Below are 16296 nucleotides of genomic sequence, written 5' to 3'. Positions count from 1 at the left end.
TTTTAAAATTCCAACAGGAGCTAACAAACACAGATAAATGTTAAAAACAAATAGCGTACAAAGGATTCTCACTCCCGGCTTTTTGCCTCAGGAGCGTTCTAGGTGTCACAGAAGATAAATGTGTAGCTGAGGTACTTTAAGGAAGCTTAGATATAGCCTGGGGTTGTGAGGATGGATCAAGCAGAGGCAGTGAGGAAGTGGCGGCTCCTTTAAAATATAATTAGGGGTGGCAGCGCGAGAGATAAAAAAGAACAAAATAAAGCAGCCGCTTCAGTACTATTCTGTTCCTCTGCTCCTCTCGACTCCCGGCACTCCATGCACAGGCTCTCAGAGCCCCTACACCAATCCAGACGATGCTCTCATGCTGGTAATACCCAGCATGGGAGAAGCACCGGGATTGGTTTCAGAGGTCTAGTTTGAGGCTCAGTCAGGCCCTGGGAGCCTGTGTCTGTTCTCCACCCAGTATGTGCAGTACACCTCATGTAGAGAGATCTAATTGAGCATGTTTGTTTGGCTGTCCTGGGACGCCCACCCAAACCGACATGTGCACTTACATGAGTGCCCACCACTCTTTCTCCCTGCTGCTGCTGTCCATTAGGATGGCTCGGCTCACTCCGTTCTAAGCTGCTTTATTATCATTTTATTTTCCATGTTTTCCCTGCTGAGAGAGCAGTAGGGTGAGGTTCCTCCACCTTAATGGAGGAGCCGCCGCTGCATGAGAGAGGCAATGCGCACACTCTGCGTGACCGGGGGGGATGCTTTGCTAAAAGCCTGGATTTTGAGCCCGGACAAAACATTAGGCATCAATGGGCATGGCACTGCAAGAGTGCATGTTCAATACCAAGGGGACGTTAGGGGGCAATTAAGAGGCCTGTAGGGGATGTAGGGGAGGTGGGGCACATAGTGGTATCACCACACACGGGCTTGCCTGGTTTAGAATGACCAGGAAGTGCGTTAGAGCTAGGCAGGAGAGGGCTGCGAAAGTTGAAGACAGGGACACGGCCAAGAGGGAGATGCCAGGCTGGAGTGGAATCAGGGCTAAAGCACCAGTGTGGCGGGAGGGGCTATGACGTGCACGCCAAAGTTTGGAGCTGGACAACACCACCTCCTCCAGGCACAGTGGTGGGAATTGTGTAGCAGGTGGCACACAGCAAGACGTGCCAGACTGCTGCGTCTGCTGATGATATAATGCTGCAAAGAAGTCCAGAGAGCGAGCGTGCCTGTATGGGGGTTGGAGACACGTGACCTATTCCCAGGCACTGTCTGAGCGGCAAAGCAGGTCACTCAGTCCAAACCCAGCACTTCTCTCATGCTGGGAATAGTACTCCCAAAGTGAGAGAAGCACCTGGATTTGCAGCTGGGAACCTGCACAGTGGCAGCCGGAGTCGAGGATTGGGAGAGAGGAGCAAGGTGGCGGCCGTCGGAGCGGCAGGCAAGTACACTTTTAATAATTTTAATGATGTCTTTCCTTTTGATTGTTTTCTTCCCCCCTCCCCACCACCAAGCAATGCAAGCAGCCGCCACTGAGGTCATGCACTCCATGGGCAAGGACCAAAGCCAATCCAAGCCAAATTTCAATGGTACATACCCACTCGTAACCTTCGATCAGCATCTGCCTATTCAGTCAGGATACCAAGGACAAAGAGAGCAACCATGGGGAGAAGAGCCTTTAGTGTGGCGGCTGACCCCCTTTTGAACAGCCTTCCCTTGGAAATTAGGAGCACACGGAACTTACTGCCATTTCGTAAGAAAGTAAAGACCTGGCTCTTTCCCAAAGTCTGTTCCCTGAGTCTTTAACTCTATGTCAGTGGTGCCCATCCAGCTATCCACCTAGTTTTCTGGTCCGTATGCTTTCTTAGCGCCAGGATGCCTGCAGGGTTACAGTGCGCTCTATAAATGGTAAAAATAAATAAAATAAATAAGGCTGGGAAGTGGGATAAAAAAAATTATCGGGCACCATGAGAAATGCAAAAGCAGGGGTGTGGGAAGTTAGTAGCAGGGGGTAGAGGAAAAGGCGGAAGGTGAGTGAATTTCAGACTAGGAGACAGCAGGGTGTGTAGAAAATACGGGACCGGCTTATGGGGCCCACCGATTGGGAGCGACTTCAGGCAGAAATGTCTGTGCGGGTAAACAATTAGGAATCGTGGTAGTGGAGGTTGGGGAGAGGCTGCAGTTACTGGCTGGTCTAAGTATGGCTCAAACACACCAGCATCAAGAGAGGAAATAGTTCAGAGAGAGCAATACCTGTCAGACAATGATGCAGTGAAAAAATAAGTGCCAGGGCCCTCGTCAGGAGGCCACCACAGCTTGTACCACCTAATGTCAGTGCCATCGCGGTAAATAACAGTTCCTACTTAACTACTAACCAACTTATGTTACGCCACAGGATCTCGGTACAATTCTGATTTTCTTTTTAGGAATTTTGCTGGACACAGAGCAGGTGCTGATGAGGCTGCCTGGGGAGAAGGTGCAAGGGATTGTGTTGTTACAGAAAGAGTCTTGAATTGTGCAAGGTGCAGAGGCTTTTGGGTCACCTCATTTTTGCATGTGGTGTAGTGAGGGCGGGTTAAAACATTTATGTAGGAGATTAGGTTTAGCCATGTCTGTGGCTGTTCTGCCACATACAAATAGCTAGTACCAGTGACGTTGAAAGGAGTTCCTCTTTTCAAACTTGACTAATATTTCCCTTATTTGATTCTCTGGTCGGCTCAATATCCTGTGATCTCCCCGTCCCTCATAAAGGACTGTGAATGTGTCCTGAATTGGGGCTTGTGCAAATCGCCTGTATTGATGATTAAGTGCCGGTGCTGAGCATCGGAAAACCACCGGCTCAAACTAAGCACTGGTTCCATGGCAACTACACACACTTAACGTGATGCCAATGGGCACAATCTCCCTTTTCATCTAAAGCTGCATACTTTAGAGTGAGCACAATTTCAACAGCACATTACACCCTCCAGCTAACAGGTCCATGTTCTTTAACAAAAAAACCCTACCTTGTCAGGAAACTACCAAAGTGTTTATCCAAAATCCAGGTGTGAAGTACTCCATGTTTTTGTTATGTTAAAAAATATTTGTTAAGCGCACTGCCACCGATTGGTTTCCTGGCGCTAAGATGAACAGAAGACGGAACCTGAGATCGTGAATAAGTTGGGATTAGTGATATGTTTGTCTGAAGAGCCATGTTTTTAAAGCTTTCCTAAATGACATGAGGTCCGGACAGGACCTGATCTCAAAGGGGAAGGTGTTCCACAGACGGGATGCAAGAACAGCGAATCTGCAGCCTCCAGAGCGCTTGCGTTTGAAAGCGGGTGTTTGGAGGAGGGCTAGTTGGGCAGAGCGCAGATTGCGAGAGGCAGTATGCCTAATGATGAGATTATCTATAAATTTGGGGCTTTTACAAGGGAGAGATTTAAAAATCATGCAACCAGTCTTAAAGGAACAGCGTTGGGCTAAAGGGAGCCAGTGAAGGTTCCTAAGCAGTGGGGAGGCTGAATGCCATCTAGGTTGTGCCGTGATAAGTCTGGCCGCGTGGTTCTGGACCATCTGGAGGCGCTTCAACAGATATAGGGGTAGGCCTAGGTATATGGAGTTTGCATAGTCCAGGTGGGAAAGCACCGTGGCGATCACCACCTGGATAATGGCCTCTGGGGTGAAGAAGCGTCGCACCTTCCGGATTTTCCTGAGCTGGAAAAAACACTTGGAGACCACTTGACCCACTTGTGTTTTTAAAGAGAGATCACTGTTCAGGGTAACTCCAAGTGTCTTTGCCGAGGATGTAGGGATAGGGGCTTGACCCATATCTGATGGCCAATAGTGTGGGCCTCAGTATTTCGCACTGTCTCCTGTGAGCACCAGCTCGGTTTTTCCAGGGTTTAATTTTAGGTGATTTTGGTTCATCCAGGTTTGGATGAACCTCATGGTAGACTGAAAATGGGAGATGGAGGAGGTGGAGTTGTCTACAGTGAAGAGTAGTTGCAGGTCGTCCGCATAGTTGAACACCATCACCTGCTTGTCTCTTAAGGCCTGGATTAGAGGAAGAATGTAAATATTAAACAGGTGAGGTGACAACGAGGAGCCCTGAGGGACTCCACAGGTGATGGACTGTTTAGTACCGACCAGGGCGCCAAGACAGACCGCCTGAGATCGGTTCTCTGAGAAGGACTTCAGCCAACAGGCAGCTAAGCCCCTAATGCCGGCCTGGTTGACACGGTCGATCAATATACCATGGTCGACCGTGTCAAACGCGGCGGACAAATCCAGCAGCACCAAGGCCTGGGGAGAACGTCTGTCAGCGCAGTCTCGGAGCGTGTCTAGGACCGTGACTACCACTGCCTCTGTTGAATGGGCAGGACAAAACCCTGCCTGGTGGGGATCAAGACAGTTTGAGCCCTCCAAAAAATTGGACAGGTGTTTCGCGACTTGAGCCTCCATTACTTTAGCCAAGAAAGGGAGCAAGGAAATTGGCCGATAGTTTGCCATGCAGGTGGGATCGGCCCCTGGTTTCTTCAAAAGTGGGATGACTGTTGCTTCCTTAAATGCAAGGGGTACTAAGCCAGAAGTGAGAGAGTCATTCAGCAGAGTGTAAGCCGGAGTCGGAACGGCGGATAAACACTCTTTAAGGATGTAAGGGGGGCATTTGTCCGAGGGGGCTCCTGATTTAACTCTTGCCAATAGCTCCAAAAATTGCTCTGGGGTCATAGTGGGAAACCTATTTATTGAGACCTTGTTGGTAGTGGTATGAGTAACAGAGGGAGTGTTAATAGAGGATTTTGGAATACTCTCTTTGTTGTCCACAATTTTATCGATGAAATAAGTATTGAGTGCATCACCGAAGGTCTGGGTTGGAGTCACCCTAGGACGAACACTGTCTAAATCAGTCAGCTCATTTAGAATTGAGAAAATATCCTTGGGTCTGTCTGATGAGTTAAGAATGCGGGAAGAAAAATAAGCGGCTTTTGTGGCAAGAATGGCCTTCATGTATTCTTTCCTGGCCGTGATAAAATCAGATTTTAAGTCAGAGGAGTAGCTGCGACGCCACTGTCGCTCCAGTTGGCGCAAGGACAGTTTCTTAGCTTTTAGATACGTTTTCCCAATCCTTCCTTTTTTTGCTCGTTGTTTCCATTTCTCTGCAATACAGCTGATAATCTCTGTTTATACTCTTATCATCTACTTTGTAGTACAACCTCCATACAGGTGCCAACATGTTATCTATCCCTGAACTGTTGTATTTTGAGTCATTTTTGGTAACCTCAGTTACGTATAAACAATTAAACCATAATCATAAATGTCTACATCTCACAAGTATAATCATGCAGGCGGTCATGAAATTACAAAGCCCTGCTTTACAATTTGGCATAGTTCCGTAGCACCTCAGCAGTGGGCACAACAGAATATTTCATACGGTATGGCTTGTAATTAGAGTATAGGGCCTTCAAGACACTATGGTCGCCCCGTCCTTGTGGAGAGTATGTTGCAATCTAACTTCTTGGGGTCACTCATGAGCCCCCAAACCCCTTCGGAGTGTTCTGTGCTACACGGTATGATCTATGGGGACCTTTCAACTGATTTGGCTTCGATGGCAATCAATAGTGTACCCCATCCTGTGGTGGGGGAACCCCTCCCTAGTTGGAATATATGAGTCATGACATTTATTTCTGCAGTAGACCATTTTATCAAGTCTGAGAGCCTCCATCTTGAAGTAAGAGGGGTCATAGTTAACTTCCAGTTCACTGCTATGCACCGTTTCCCTAGAAGCAGAGCCTGATCCACAAATTTAGATCTGCGTTTAGTTTTCAAAGGCGTAGTAATTCTCCCCAGTAGGCACACCTCTATCGTCGGGGCAGTAGCCTCTATGTCAGTAGTTCTAACAGGGTCTTCCAGTAGGCTTTAATGTATGGGCAGTCCCAGACCTTGTGAAAAAAGTCCTCCTTTGTTGAATGGAACCAGGGGCAGTCGGATGAGAAGCTGGGGTAGATCATGGCTAATGTATGTACAGTTTAATTGAGTGTATTTAAAATGCAGATTCCTATTCATGGTCTTAGTTTATCCAAAATTTCCCCCCACTATTTTGTCGGCAATATCTTCTCCTAGCTTGTGCTCCCACTTAGCCTTTAATGCAGTCAAGGAAGTGTGGAATGCCGGGCCAGTGAACTGTGAATGCAAGTCACCACCTTACGGGCCATCCCGTGTGTTAGTAGTCAGGGCTTCAACCCTCTTGGGCTCATATGTTCTGCCTCCCCATGTGAAGGCAATCGCAGTCCGCAAAGCCCAATAAGCCAGAAACTGGCCTCTGAGTAGGTCGTATTTCTCCGTGAGGGCCTCAAACGTGATAAGCTTACCGTCCCTGTATTGGTTGCTCAACCTAGTTGGATCCTAGGCCTCTATAGTTGTGCCGTTTTGACATCTTCATCATTGCTGGTGCTGTCCACAGTGGGAGATTGTGGGAATTCATGGTCCCCCTCCCCAGATCCCTTGAGTAGGTGCTCCAGCAATGTTTGATTTACGAACTACCCTGGTGCAAGTGGCTGTGGGTTGGTTATTATGGAATAGAAGTCTCAAAAGGTCACTATGCCCCAGTAGGTTTATTATATCTTTCTTCTCCGGATCCGTCTCTCCTGCCAGTCAGTGTGCCAACCAATTCAACTGTGTGGCCATGTAGTAAATCTCTGGGTTAGGCGGTACCATGCTGCCCATTTGTAATGGGTTTATGGCCTTTTCTATTGAGAGGTGCCTACGCTGGGCACCCTGGATGAGTTCCGAGTACTTGGATCTTAGTTGATCACAGAATACCCAAGGCAAACTGAGGGGGAGAGCCATAAAAATACAGTAACTAAGGGAGGACAATCATCTTAAGTATGATTACCTGTCCCAGCAACATTGGAAAGTCAGAGCCAAACAGGGATCGTTCAGTGTATAGCGGTGACACGTTTATCTAAATTGCTAACTTTAGGTCTTGTTCCGAATAGTTAACCTGGACACCCAAATATTCAAAGGTATACGGTTCCCAACCTAGGGGCCCTTCAAAAGCCAAGGGTGCTCTGCCGTGGCCAGGTTGGAGTGGAAACTAGCAGTATTTATCCCCTACAAAGCCGTACTTCAACTAAAAGGTGGCAACCTCTGAATTCACTAAAATATTACCATCCTTCCCTCAATATCTTCATCACAGTAAAGTGGCAGCTTGGATCTCAGCTGCACAGGCATATCATGCACTGTACTCCCCCATTTTCAAACTCTCCACTTTTGATTTCCTTAGTTTACAGACTCTAGCAGAATGTACCAATCTTTTGCAACTCTTGTTTGATTCTCGTCATCCCTTGAACAAGGCCAGGCAACTACAGCCTCTTCACCTGAAACACCAAGCACTATCAACTGACTTTCACTTATATCTACCTCACCTTGGCTCTTTATCCCACTCATTTAACAACCAGTATACACAACCCTCCTAAATTGCAAATCTTCAACAGTGTGCACAAGGATTGATCTTTCTTTACAGGACCTAGGTTGTATGAACTGCTTGCTTCACTGGCAGGAGCTCACTAAAGAATGGTCCCAAGTCATATGTTAAAGGAACAGACCTAAGAGCTGGAACATACTCCTGTGATATCAATGCTTACTTGGTACAGTGCTTAGAACTGTGGCTTTTGCTTCACCATCATTCGCAAAGTAATTTGCTAGACAAGAAAGTGTAATAGCATCACAGGTACGGAGTGTAACAGCCTTCTCTACCTCCAGTTCTAGTGGTAGGAACCGGTCACCCTTTGTCCTTTTAACCCAAGGTAATTAAGTAATGTGGCCCTCTTTGGCCAGCCTGTACCCGATTGCCTCTAGGTAGTTACACAATTCCTCCATCCACTACCCCTGAGGAATAGGACGCTTCCCAGATTCTTGCAGCTAGCGGGTTGTTGTTTCCATTAGTAGTGTGACAAAGGGTAATGAAGAACCCCTTGGGTTAGCTGGTAAATGAGTTCATCAGCACCAAAATTCTAGTACAAGCCCCAAACAAGATGTGTATTGCATGATATTGGGCGATACAATTTCTTTTTTTGGCTCAAGCTGAAATCCTCAGCTGTTGACCCCTTTACCGAAACTCAAATTCCAACTTCACATTACACCTGCTACATTTCATCCCAGGTCCAAGAGGCAGAAAAGTGTTAGAAAAGAATATCCCACCCATGGCTATTAAATCTCTCTCTGCAAATGGCAGTCGCCCCTTTTGGGGCCGTGAAACATGCCATTAAGTATCTATACCAAACGCAATTCATAATAGAGCTGGAACATACGTCTTACTCTTGATTCCATAAGTACTCTCTTTTGAATGTTTAGTTGAGAAAAATGCCCAAACATTATTGATCTTGTTGGTAGATTGCCAATATTCAGAGACATATATTTCTACTACACCTGATTAAATCTGATTAAAAAAAATTGAAACCTCATACTGGGGTAAATTATTTTAATAATGATGATAACATGTATCAAGTACAAACATTTGCCAAAGTTAACGATGAATCTGTACCTTGGGCACAGTAATGTGGATAATTGGAGAAAGACACTAAGAAACGTGCTCTCCCTGCAACTGCTACACATTCTTTTATAGTCAGTTCTATTTGTTTGGACCAACGCAGCCCAAGTGTTTGTCAAAGAACAAATATCCAACATACAATCAATCATGTACTTCACTGCCATGAGAAAGCATTGCTGAGCGTGTAGTGTACTGCAATAATCAAAGTTACATCTCATTTAACTGCAATCATTAAAGTTTGAATCAGGAGGAATGTATCAGGACTACCTACGGCTGAATAAATATCACACATTTTCATTTTCTGCTTCAGTGTAACACAGAAATCAGATCAAGCATAAAGGCAGACACTATAAATGTTGATTTCAGAGTGTATTTGTTTTCTTGAATGCCAGTTAACAGTGAAGTGGTATTTACTACACTGAATTTCCAAATTCTATAATTTCAGAATGGAGCTTGAAAAGCAGTTGTAAATAACTCTTTGATCCCTCCGAATATGCCAAATAGGGCAAGTGTGGCACACATATTTAACGGTTGTGAACATACTGTTATACCTGCTGCTCAGCCAGTGTGACTGTGGTTAAGGAATGTTGGTGAGTGTGTGAGTCAGTTGGTGGATGGGCTGAGCAGCAGGAAGGCTGCTCCTGGTGGGGCTCTGCTTTACATCTTAACATCTGATCTTGAATAAACCTACTTAACCAATCATCCAGGAACCGGATCATCATTTATTTACTACACATACTCAACCAAGTTAAGCCAATTCAGTGTGTTCAGGAATGACAACAAACCACATGCCATATGGAGAACACAAATGCTGGAAGGGCTATGATAGCAATGAAGGTCGTTCTTTGGTTTAAGTTACAGTACTTTCATGTAACAAGGCAGGGATGGTCCCCTAACTCACTTCTTCTTCGCTTGGTGAGTCTTGGGTTGAGTTATTTGGTAGGGTGTGTACGTGGGCATCAAGTATCACATAACACTGTGGTCTGTTGTCAGCAAGCCTATTATAGGTTGACTATTCTAACAGGTCAAAATCCATTCACAGCAGATATATGTCTAGCAATGCATACAAAATGAACAGAAACAGAGCACCCCACACCTTGCCTTTTAAGCAACATTATAGTCAAAGGCAAATATTTTATGTGCTGCATCATTCAGAATACCACACAGTATCAGCATGAAAGAAACACAATGGGGTTATGCAGACATTTTTGGCTTCTTGTGTTTAGCAAACCACTCATCGCTCTTGTCAGCAGCTATCGCCTATAGAAATGTAAAAAATAAAAAATAAACATTAGGACAAAAGAAATGAGTATCTATATTAATAGTTTCTTAGTTTAAAAAAAGCAGGAAGGGTTATTTCTCTCCCTTACAGAACTGACAAATGAAAATTGCCTTAAAAGCTGCAATTGAATATCGTTTTAGAAGGCACAGCGTATTCTGCACACAATGGGCCAGATGTACAAAGGATTTTTGAGGTCACAAACGACCCAATTTGCAGAATTGGGCCATTTGTGACCTCAAAAATGCCTTTTTCTTTAAATGTACAAACCACAAATAGTGAATCAGTAACTTACTTGTGACCATGAACAGAACTGCTTTTTTGGAAGGGGTGTGTTCCTGATGTGCCTTCCAAATAGGGAATCAGAATGGTATGCACTAATGTTTTGAAACAAGAACTGCATTCACAAAAACATAGCTTTATTTAAAAGCAATCGCAGACATGGTGGTCTGCTGACCCCAGAAAGCCACCACCTCTGTGATGGCTGTGATTCCTAGTGGGTCACAATTTGGGATCTACCTCATCAATTGTCATGAGATAGATCTATTTGTATTTGTGAGCCATTATGATTCACGAAACAGGAAATAGGGGCCAGATATAACTTTAGAACAATAGTATTCACGTTTACCAAATAGCGATTTGCAAAAAACCACTTTGGTAATCATCTTTACTAATGTTAGTACACCTGGCCCAATGTTTTATATCTCAAGATGCATACTGCACTATTTTTAACGCAGTGAGAAACAAACCATGCTAGCCATGCTGACAATGCGCAGCACGCCACATTAGCTAGGCTGACAGCAAGCCACACACTGAACACCACACTAGCCAGGCTGACAAGCCATACACCAAAAACCACACTAGCCAGGCTGACAACAAGCCATACACAGAAAAAAAGAAAACCACACTAGCCAGGCTGACAGCAAGCCATACACAGAAACCCACACTAGCCAGGCTGACAGGAAGCCATACACAGAAAAAAAGAAAACCACACTAGCCAGGCTGACAGCAAGCCATACACAGAAAAAAAGAAAACCACACTAGCCAGGCTGACAGCAAGCCATACACAGAAACCCACACTAGCCAGGCTGACAGGAAGCCATACACAGAAACCCACACTAGCCAGGCTGACAGAAAGCCATAAACAGGAAACAGAAAATCACACTGGACATGCTGAATGCTGAACGTAAGCCATGTGCAGTGGACAGCAAACCACGTTAGCCTTGATGACAGCAAGCCATGCACAGCAATCAGAGAACCGCAAATGTCATGCTGACAGCCGACAGCAAACTGTGAGCAGTGAGCAGCATATCACACTAGCTATGCTGACAGTAGACAGCAAGCCACGGTAGCAAGTCAGAATGCGGCTGCTTCTCATTTATATGGCCAGGGCATCCCACCATGCATCACATTTTTTTCTGCAGTCCTTCACGAGGTGCATTTCAGGTAAGAGCAATAAAATGGTCATGAATCAAAACCTCAAGACGTCACTTACTTCATCAAGAAGTTTATTTGCTTCGGGGTCCATCTTTGAAAGCTCTCGAAATGCTTCATCGCCTACAAAGCAGATCTCATGACCATCCTGGAACAGGAATATTTTGGAGACACTTAGAGCAAATGTCAGAAAATACATTCATATTTTAATGTTCTTACTATATTCTTATCTGCTGCATAAGAGGAACAGAGATAACATACAGTAGAAGCCCTTGCAGCCATTGGTAGTGCAGTACCAACACCATGAGCTGCAGCGCTTTTTGAAGTATTCCAATTATACAATTGTTCTGGAAAACTAGAGCGTTCTACTTTCCATTCCAATTCGAGTTGTGGTGCGGTCGAGGGCCTCTTTAGACAAACCTTATTTAATTCAGAGCTTTTGTAAAGGCTCAGATTGCTTTGGGTAGGGGTACAGTGTAAGTAAGGAGTAAAGGCTGAGGACCCGTTTCACAAGCTGCATTCTGTAATGAATAACGTGGCACTACAGTAGAACTACGCTCGCCTTACGAAATGCAAATCACAAACCTATGGCTGGAGACCTCCACCTCCATGACACACATGAGGATGCTACTTTTGTAGTAAATGTGGGAGGGGTCAGGGGAAGTGGGGGGAACATGGGAAATAGTTACTAGGAAATGGGTGGGCGAAGGGAAATTTAAAGAGGAGTTTTGAACAAACATGATAATAAAAACACAAATCCACAAAAGAATAAACTATTGGAATTCACAAAATACATTTTTAAATTACTACAGTCCTAAAATTGTGAAAATAGACTTAAATATACTGCAGTCCAGCCTTGGATTATGTCAAGCACCCCCCCTTAGTAAATCCAAAGTAGCAGGTTTGATCTCCTTGCCCCTCTCCAGACACTGTCAATGGAGATGGATTAGAGGAACACATGCAGTAACACTTCAGAGTTACCCCAGCAGCAGTCATATAAAAGAAAACCCAAAACTCATTAGACCCGAATGCTGAATGATTCCAAGATAACAGGCATGGCTAGAAGCAGAGATCTGCCCTCAGTGCCCTGCATGGAGGGTGAAAGTGCTGACAGCAAAAGTGAACTGAAACTGCCAGCATAGAATAGGCCAGGGAATAAGAGAGAGAGGAGGTTGAGGGGAGTTAATCATGATATGCACTGCTGCAGAAAGGAGCCCAGCATATAAGACCCAGCACAACAATGCTCACAAAAGCGGTCTCATAATGAAACAGTGAGCGTTCGCTGTCAAAGCCAAGCTCATCCTACACAATGAACACTGCAAGGGAGCTCCCACCTACCTCACACAGGGAGTGTCACATTCTTCCTGATGCGATCATGCACAGAGTGGTTTCCAATACTGAGGTCAATACTTAGGTTTTCTCACTGAAAATAAAGGGACAACCCTAGGAAAAGCATGGGGGCCCACCATATATTTATTAAAACTAATGTGTACTCAGGGTAACGGGGAGATGCAAGGTTTCAATTGTCTTGGGTCACAAAAACAAATACAGATACATATGACCAATGAATGGCTTTTGTGGAGGCCAAAGTGGAGGGCCTGGTTCTGATGACTGATGGGAAAAGGAAGAAGCAAGAGGGTTTGTGGCTTAGACGATGACGCGAATGGCAGCTTGAGCCTGCCACTTCCTCCAGCACGGAGCATGAGCCAGATGTGAGGTGGTCCCTACGTCACCAAATGGGGCGTCAGTGACATGAGCAACTAATGGAACACTGGAGCATACAACGGAGCCCGTAGTACTGAGAAAAGAGAGCCTACACACCAAAAAAGAGGCATTTCAAAACTTTCAGGTGAATGTAGCGGAGATCCCCAAAATGGCAGCCGCAAAGGATAGACAGAGATGAAGGTAGATACGGTATCTCATGCACATGATACCCGACATCTGCGGAGCTCACTGACTGTTTTCAGGGCATGTTTGGCTAATTCTTTCCCATAACAGTTCCCAAAAAGCGGCAGTTTGCACCTTCTGTGGCCTATTAATATGAATGTCCGAGTCCAGCTTGCCTGACTTTAAGAGGGCGGCGGAATCGCTCAAGGCTTCCTCAGCCGAGGTGTTTATCTACTGTAAGCTTACCAAAGTGCTCAACATCCTCAGAGTGGCTACTATATCTGTATTATCTATGTGACACTTTTGGCGGCATTTAATGCCACTGCTATGTAAATAGCGTTATCTTTGAACTGGCAATTCTCAGGGATCTAGAGGAGCAGGTAACTTATTGCTGTCCCATGGGGGTGTCTAAAAGGCTGACTTGAAATCACAAACACAACCCCAGTGAATACCAGCGTGCAGCGGCCCTTTCTCTGTGCTGCTAAAAGTGTTCACATTGTTGAACATGTTCCTCATTCAACAATCCTCCTAAATGCACTAATATGTGAATGGAAGGTCTTACAATCACTGGCTACAAAATATACAGAATTTTGGCATCCTTGAAGGGACGGAAGAGTCAGCAGATTCTTGCATCTCTTTTCTGAAAACGTGGTTGCTGCAAGTAACTGGGGTGTCCTTCATTAAAGATTTTGAGCTAAAAAGGGCGCACCGGGTCTCATCATTTTAATCAACACACAAATGCAGTATGAAACAGATTAGATGTAGGTCCCTGTGGTACCAACATACAGAACTTGAACTACGCGTGTAAGAATAATCATATTTTGTGCAATGATCATAAAATATTTATATCGCAAATCTAATCAAAATCGACTGCGGATGCCAGGAAAGGTTTTCTTGCAGTTAAACCCAGACTCAGGAACCTGAACCTTCAGTTATCCTTTGCAGGCCAAGTAAAATTTAGGGCTTATGCTGATAGAAAACATCATATTTTTGTTGACTATAATGACTTACTGTCCTCCTTAGACTGAAGAGATGGACAAAACATGAAAACTGAATACACCTCGGATACCAAGAAGATAAGATGAACTTTGACAACAGGAGTCACTTACTATCTGTGATCTTCTCGATTTGCGCATGTACTACATCTGTGTTTTCGTCCTGCCAACGGAAGGCAGATAAGTTTATCTGTTGCATTTCATGATGTTATGGTTAGTGATCAAGTGCTACTAAAACCATCTGGCACCCTCTCAGACTATGATATGTTTTCGCTATGTTACAAAAAACAGACTTGTTCTGTTTTTTTCTGCCTACTTATGCACTAAGATGTGTTTCCAAGCTTGATAGATGCTCCTCAATGCTGTATAATACTTTAGATAGAGTGGACGATCAGTAAGGCCTGCTCAAGTCAGTTTATCTCCCTGCTCTAGAATTATTGTGCCCATTTGGAAATACTGTTTTACACACGTTGCTTTACTACTCGCCCATGTGGACTCCTTATATTAAGCCATCTAGTAACCCGGCATACATACCCTCACTCTCAATATCGAGATAGATATGTATTGAAGAAAGCTTATGTAAGTTCTGACAGAAGCTTATCACCTGAAATGTGTGTTACAAAACTGACTGTTCTTTAGGACATTAGGACCACATATGCATCATTTTAGATCTTTTACATTGCCTCCGTGACCGCTAAGTTGTTGCCCCACTGTCGTCTCTACCGCATTTGTGTGTTACAGGCGGGATAGGGTGACGGGTCTTTTGGATTGTCCCTTTTTTATTGCTTACCATGGATTAGGTATGCACATTTTCTTCTTTGATGCCTTACATAACTTCTCTGACAGACAATTCAACCTTTTTGTTTCACTTCGCTAATTCATTGGCAACATAATGTACCTTCACCAAACCTCATGAAGGACATATTAGCCCATTTATATCCAATGAGTATGATTAAACCAGTACTGCCAGCCCATTGCTCATGTATCACCAGTCCATTCACGCATTCCTACATTATGGATGGTTCACCTCTTTCAGAAAATATTTAAACAGAAAGCTTATCTATTCTTATTACAAGAAACTAAGATTAGGTCTTGGGAAGCAGCTTCTTTTTAGGAATAACTGGATAAGTGGGGCTCTCTGTTCCCAATATCAAACAAAAGCAATGGAGCCGTTGACCTTGATTAACAAAAATCAGGCCTGAATATAGTTTCCCATGAAATTGACACAGTGGGAAGGTGAAAACTCACAAAACTCTCCAAAAATGTTAATGGTTCAAGTTTTGTTGATCAGGACATCTGGAATTTCTTAGCTGCTCCACTAAGTCACATTCTGGGAGATTAACGGATTGCGATGGGCAGTGACTTCAACCTCCCCTAGACACAACTTTGGACAGGCAGTCAAAATCCTCATTACATGCACCAAAGTCCCACAACTCTCTCTTCAAAATATGTTCGAGATTTATTTTACGAGACTGTTAGAGACTACAACATGAAGACAAGAGACTATAATTTTTCCTCTAATATACACAACTTGCACTAGAGAATTGATTTTCTTCGTCTTAAACCGCACACGCACCTCATCGACCAAACAGATATCTTACATAGGTTGATATCCGGCCACTCATCCATTTTCTGAATTCTCACCAGTATTAACATAAAATCAGCATGTAAGAGTTGGCGTTTTAACGTAGCATCCATCAAAATACTTTATCCACAGACACTACAGAAAAAAACATTCTTAACTACATTATTGACAATACTTCTGCAGAGGTTTCTCCCTCCAATTTTTGGGACGCACTTAAGGCGACTGTTAGGAGCACTCCAATAGACATGCAAGTAAAACTAAACAAAAACCACAGTAGTAATTATCACGGCTGGAACAAGAAATCAATATGCTAGAGGCACATCATGTGGCCAATGTGGCCACAGCCACATGTACACTCACCCTACTAACAAGAAGAAATATGTGTACAACTGAATATAGAGAGGGAAAGCAGGAGTTTGGATTAATACATATAAAGGCTTTAAACCATGTGATACAAAAGGGGGTGGTGATGGACGGCAGTTCGGGCTGGACTGTTCCCATGAGGCACAGGGTCAGACTGATTTGCATATGGCCATTTCTGAACTGGGGTGGCAGAGTGGGCTAAACAACGGGGATGGATTAAACCCAGATCTGT

At 44.4% G+C, this 16296-nt stretch overlaps 1 protein-coding gene across 1 annotated transcript in view; it reads right to left on the bottom strand.

Annotated features, from left to right (window-relative positions):
- Positions 1 to 8435: 8435 nt before the first annotated feature.
- GLOD4 (glyoxalase domain containing 4) overlaps positions 8436 to 16296 on the bottom strand; it is a 217428-nt gene continuing 209567 nt past the window's right edge. The window contains exons 8-9 of the mRNA XM_078679880.1: positions 11296 to 11382; positions 8436 to 9781 (exon numbers count right to left, since the gene is read on the bottom strand). Coding sequence (XP_078536006.1) covers positions 9716 to 9781; positions 11296 to 11382 — 153 coding nt within the window. The 3' untranslated portion in view covers positions 8436 to 9715. The remainder of the gene's footprint in view (positions 9782 to 11295; positions 11383 to 16296) is intronic.

This window comes from Lissotriton helveticus, chromosome 3_1, assembly GCF_964261635.1.
Source record: "Lissotriton helveticus chromosome 3_1, aLisHel1.1, whole genome shotgun sequence".
Taxonomy (NCBI): Eukaryota; Metazoa; Chordata; class Amphibia; order Caudata; family Salamandridae; genus Lissotriton; species Lissotriton helveticus.
The sequence above is the reverse complement of the archived record's forward strand: the minus strand, read 5'-3'. Positions and strand labels throughout refer to the sequence as shown.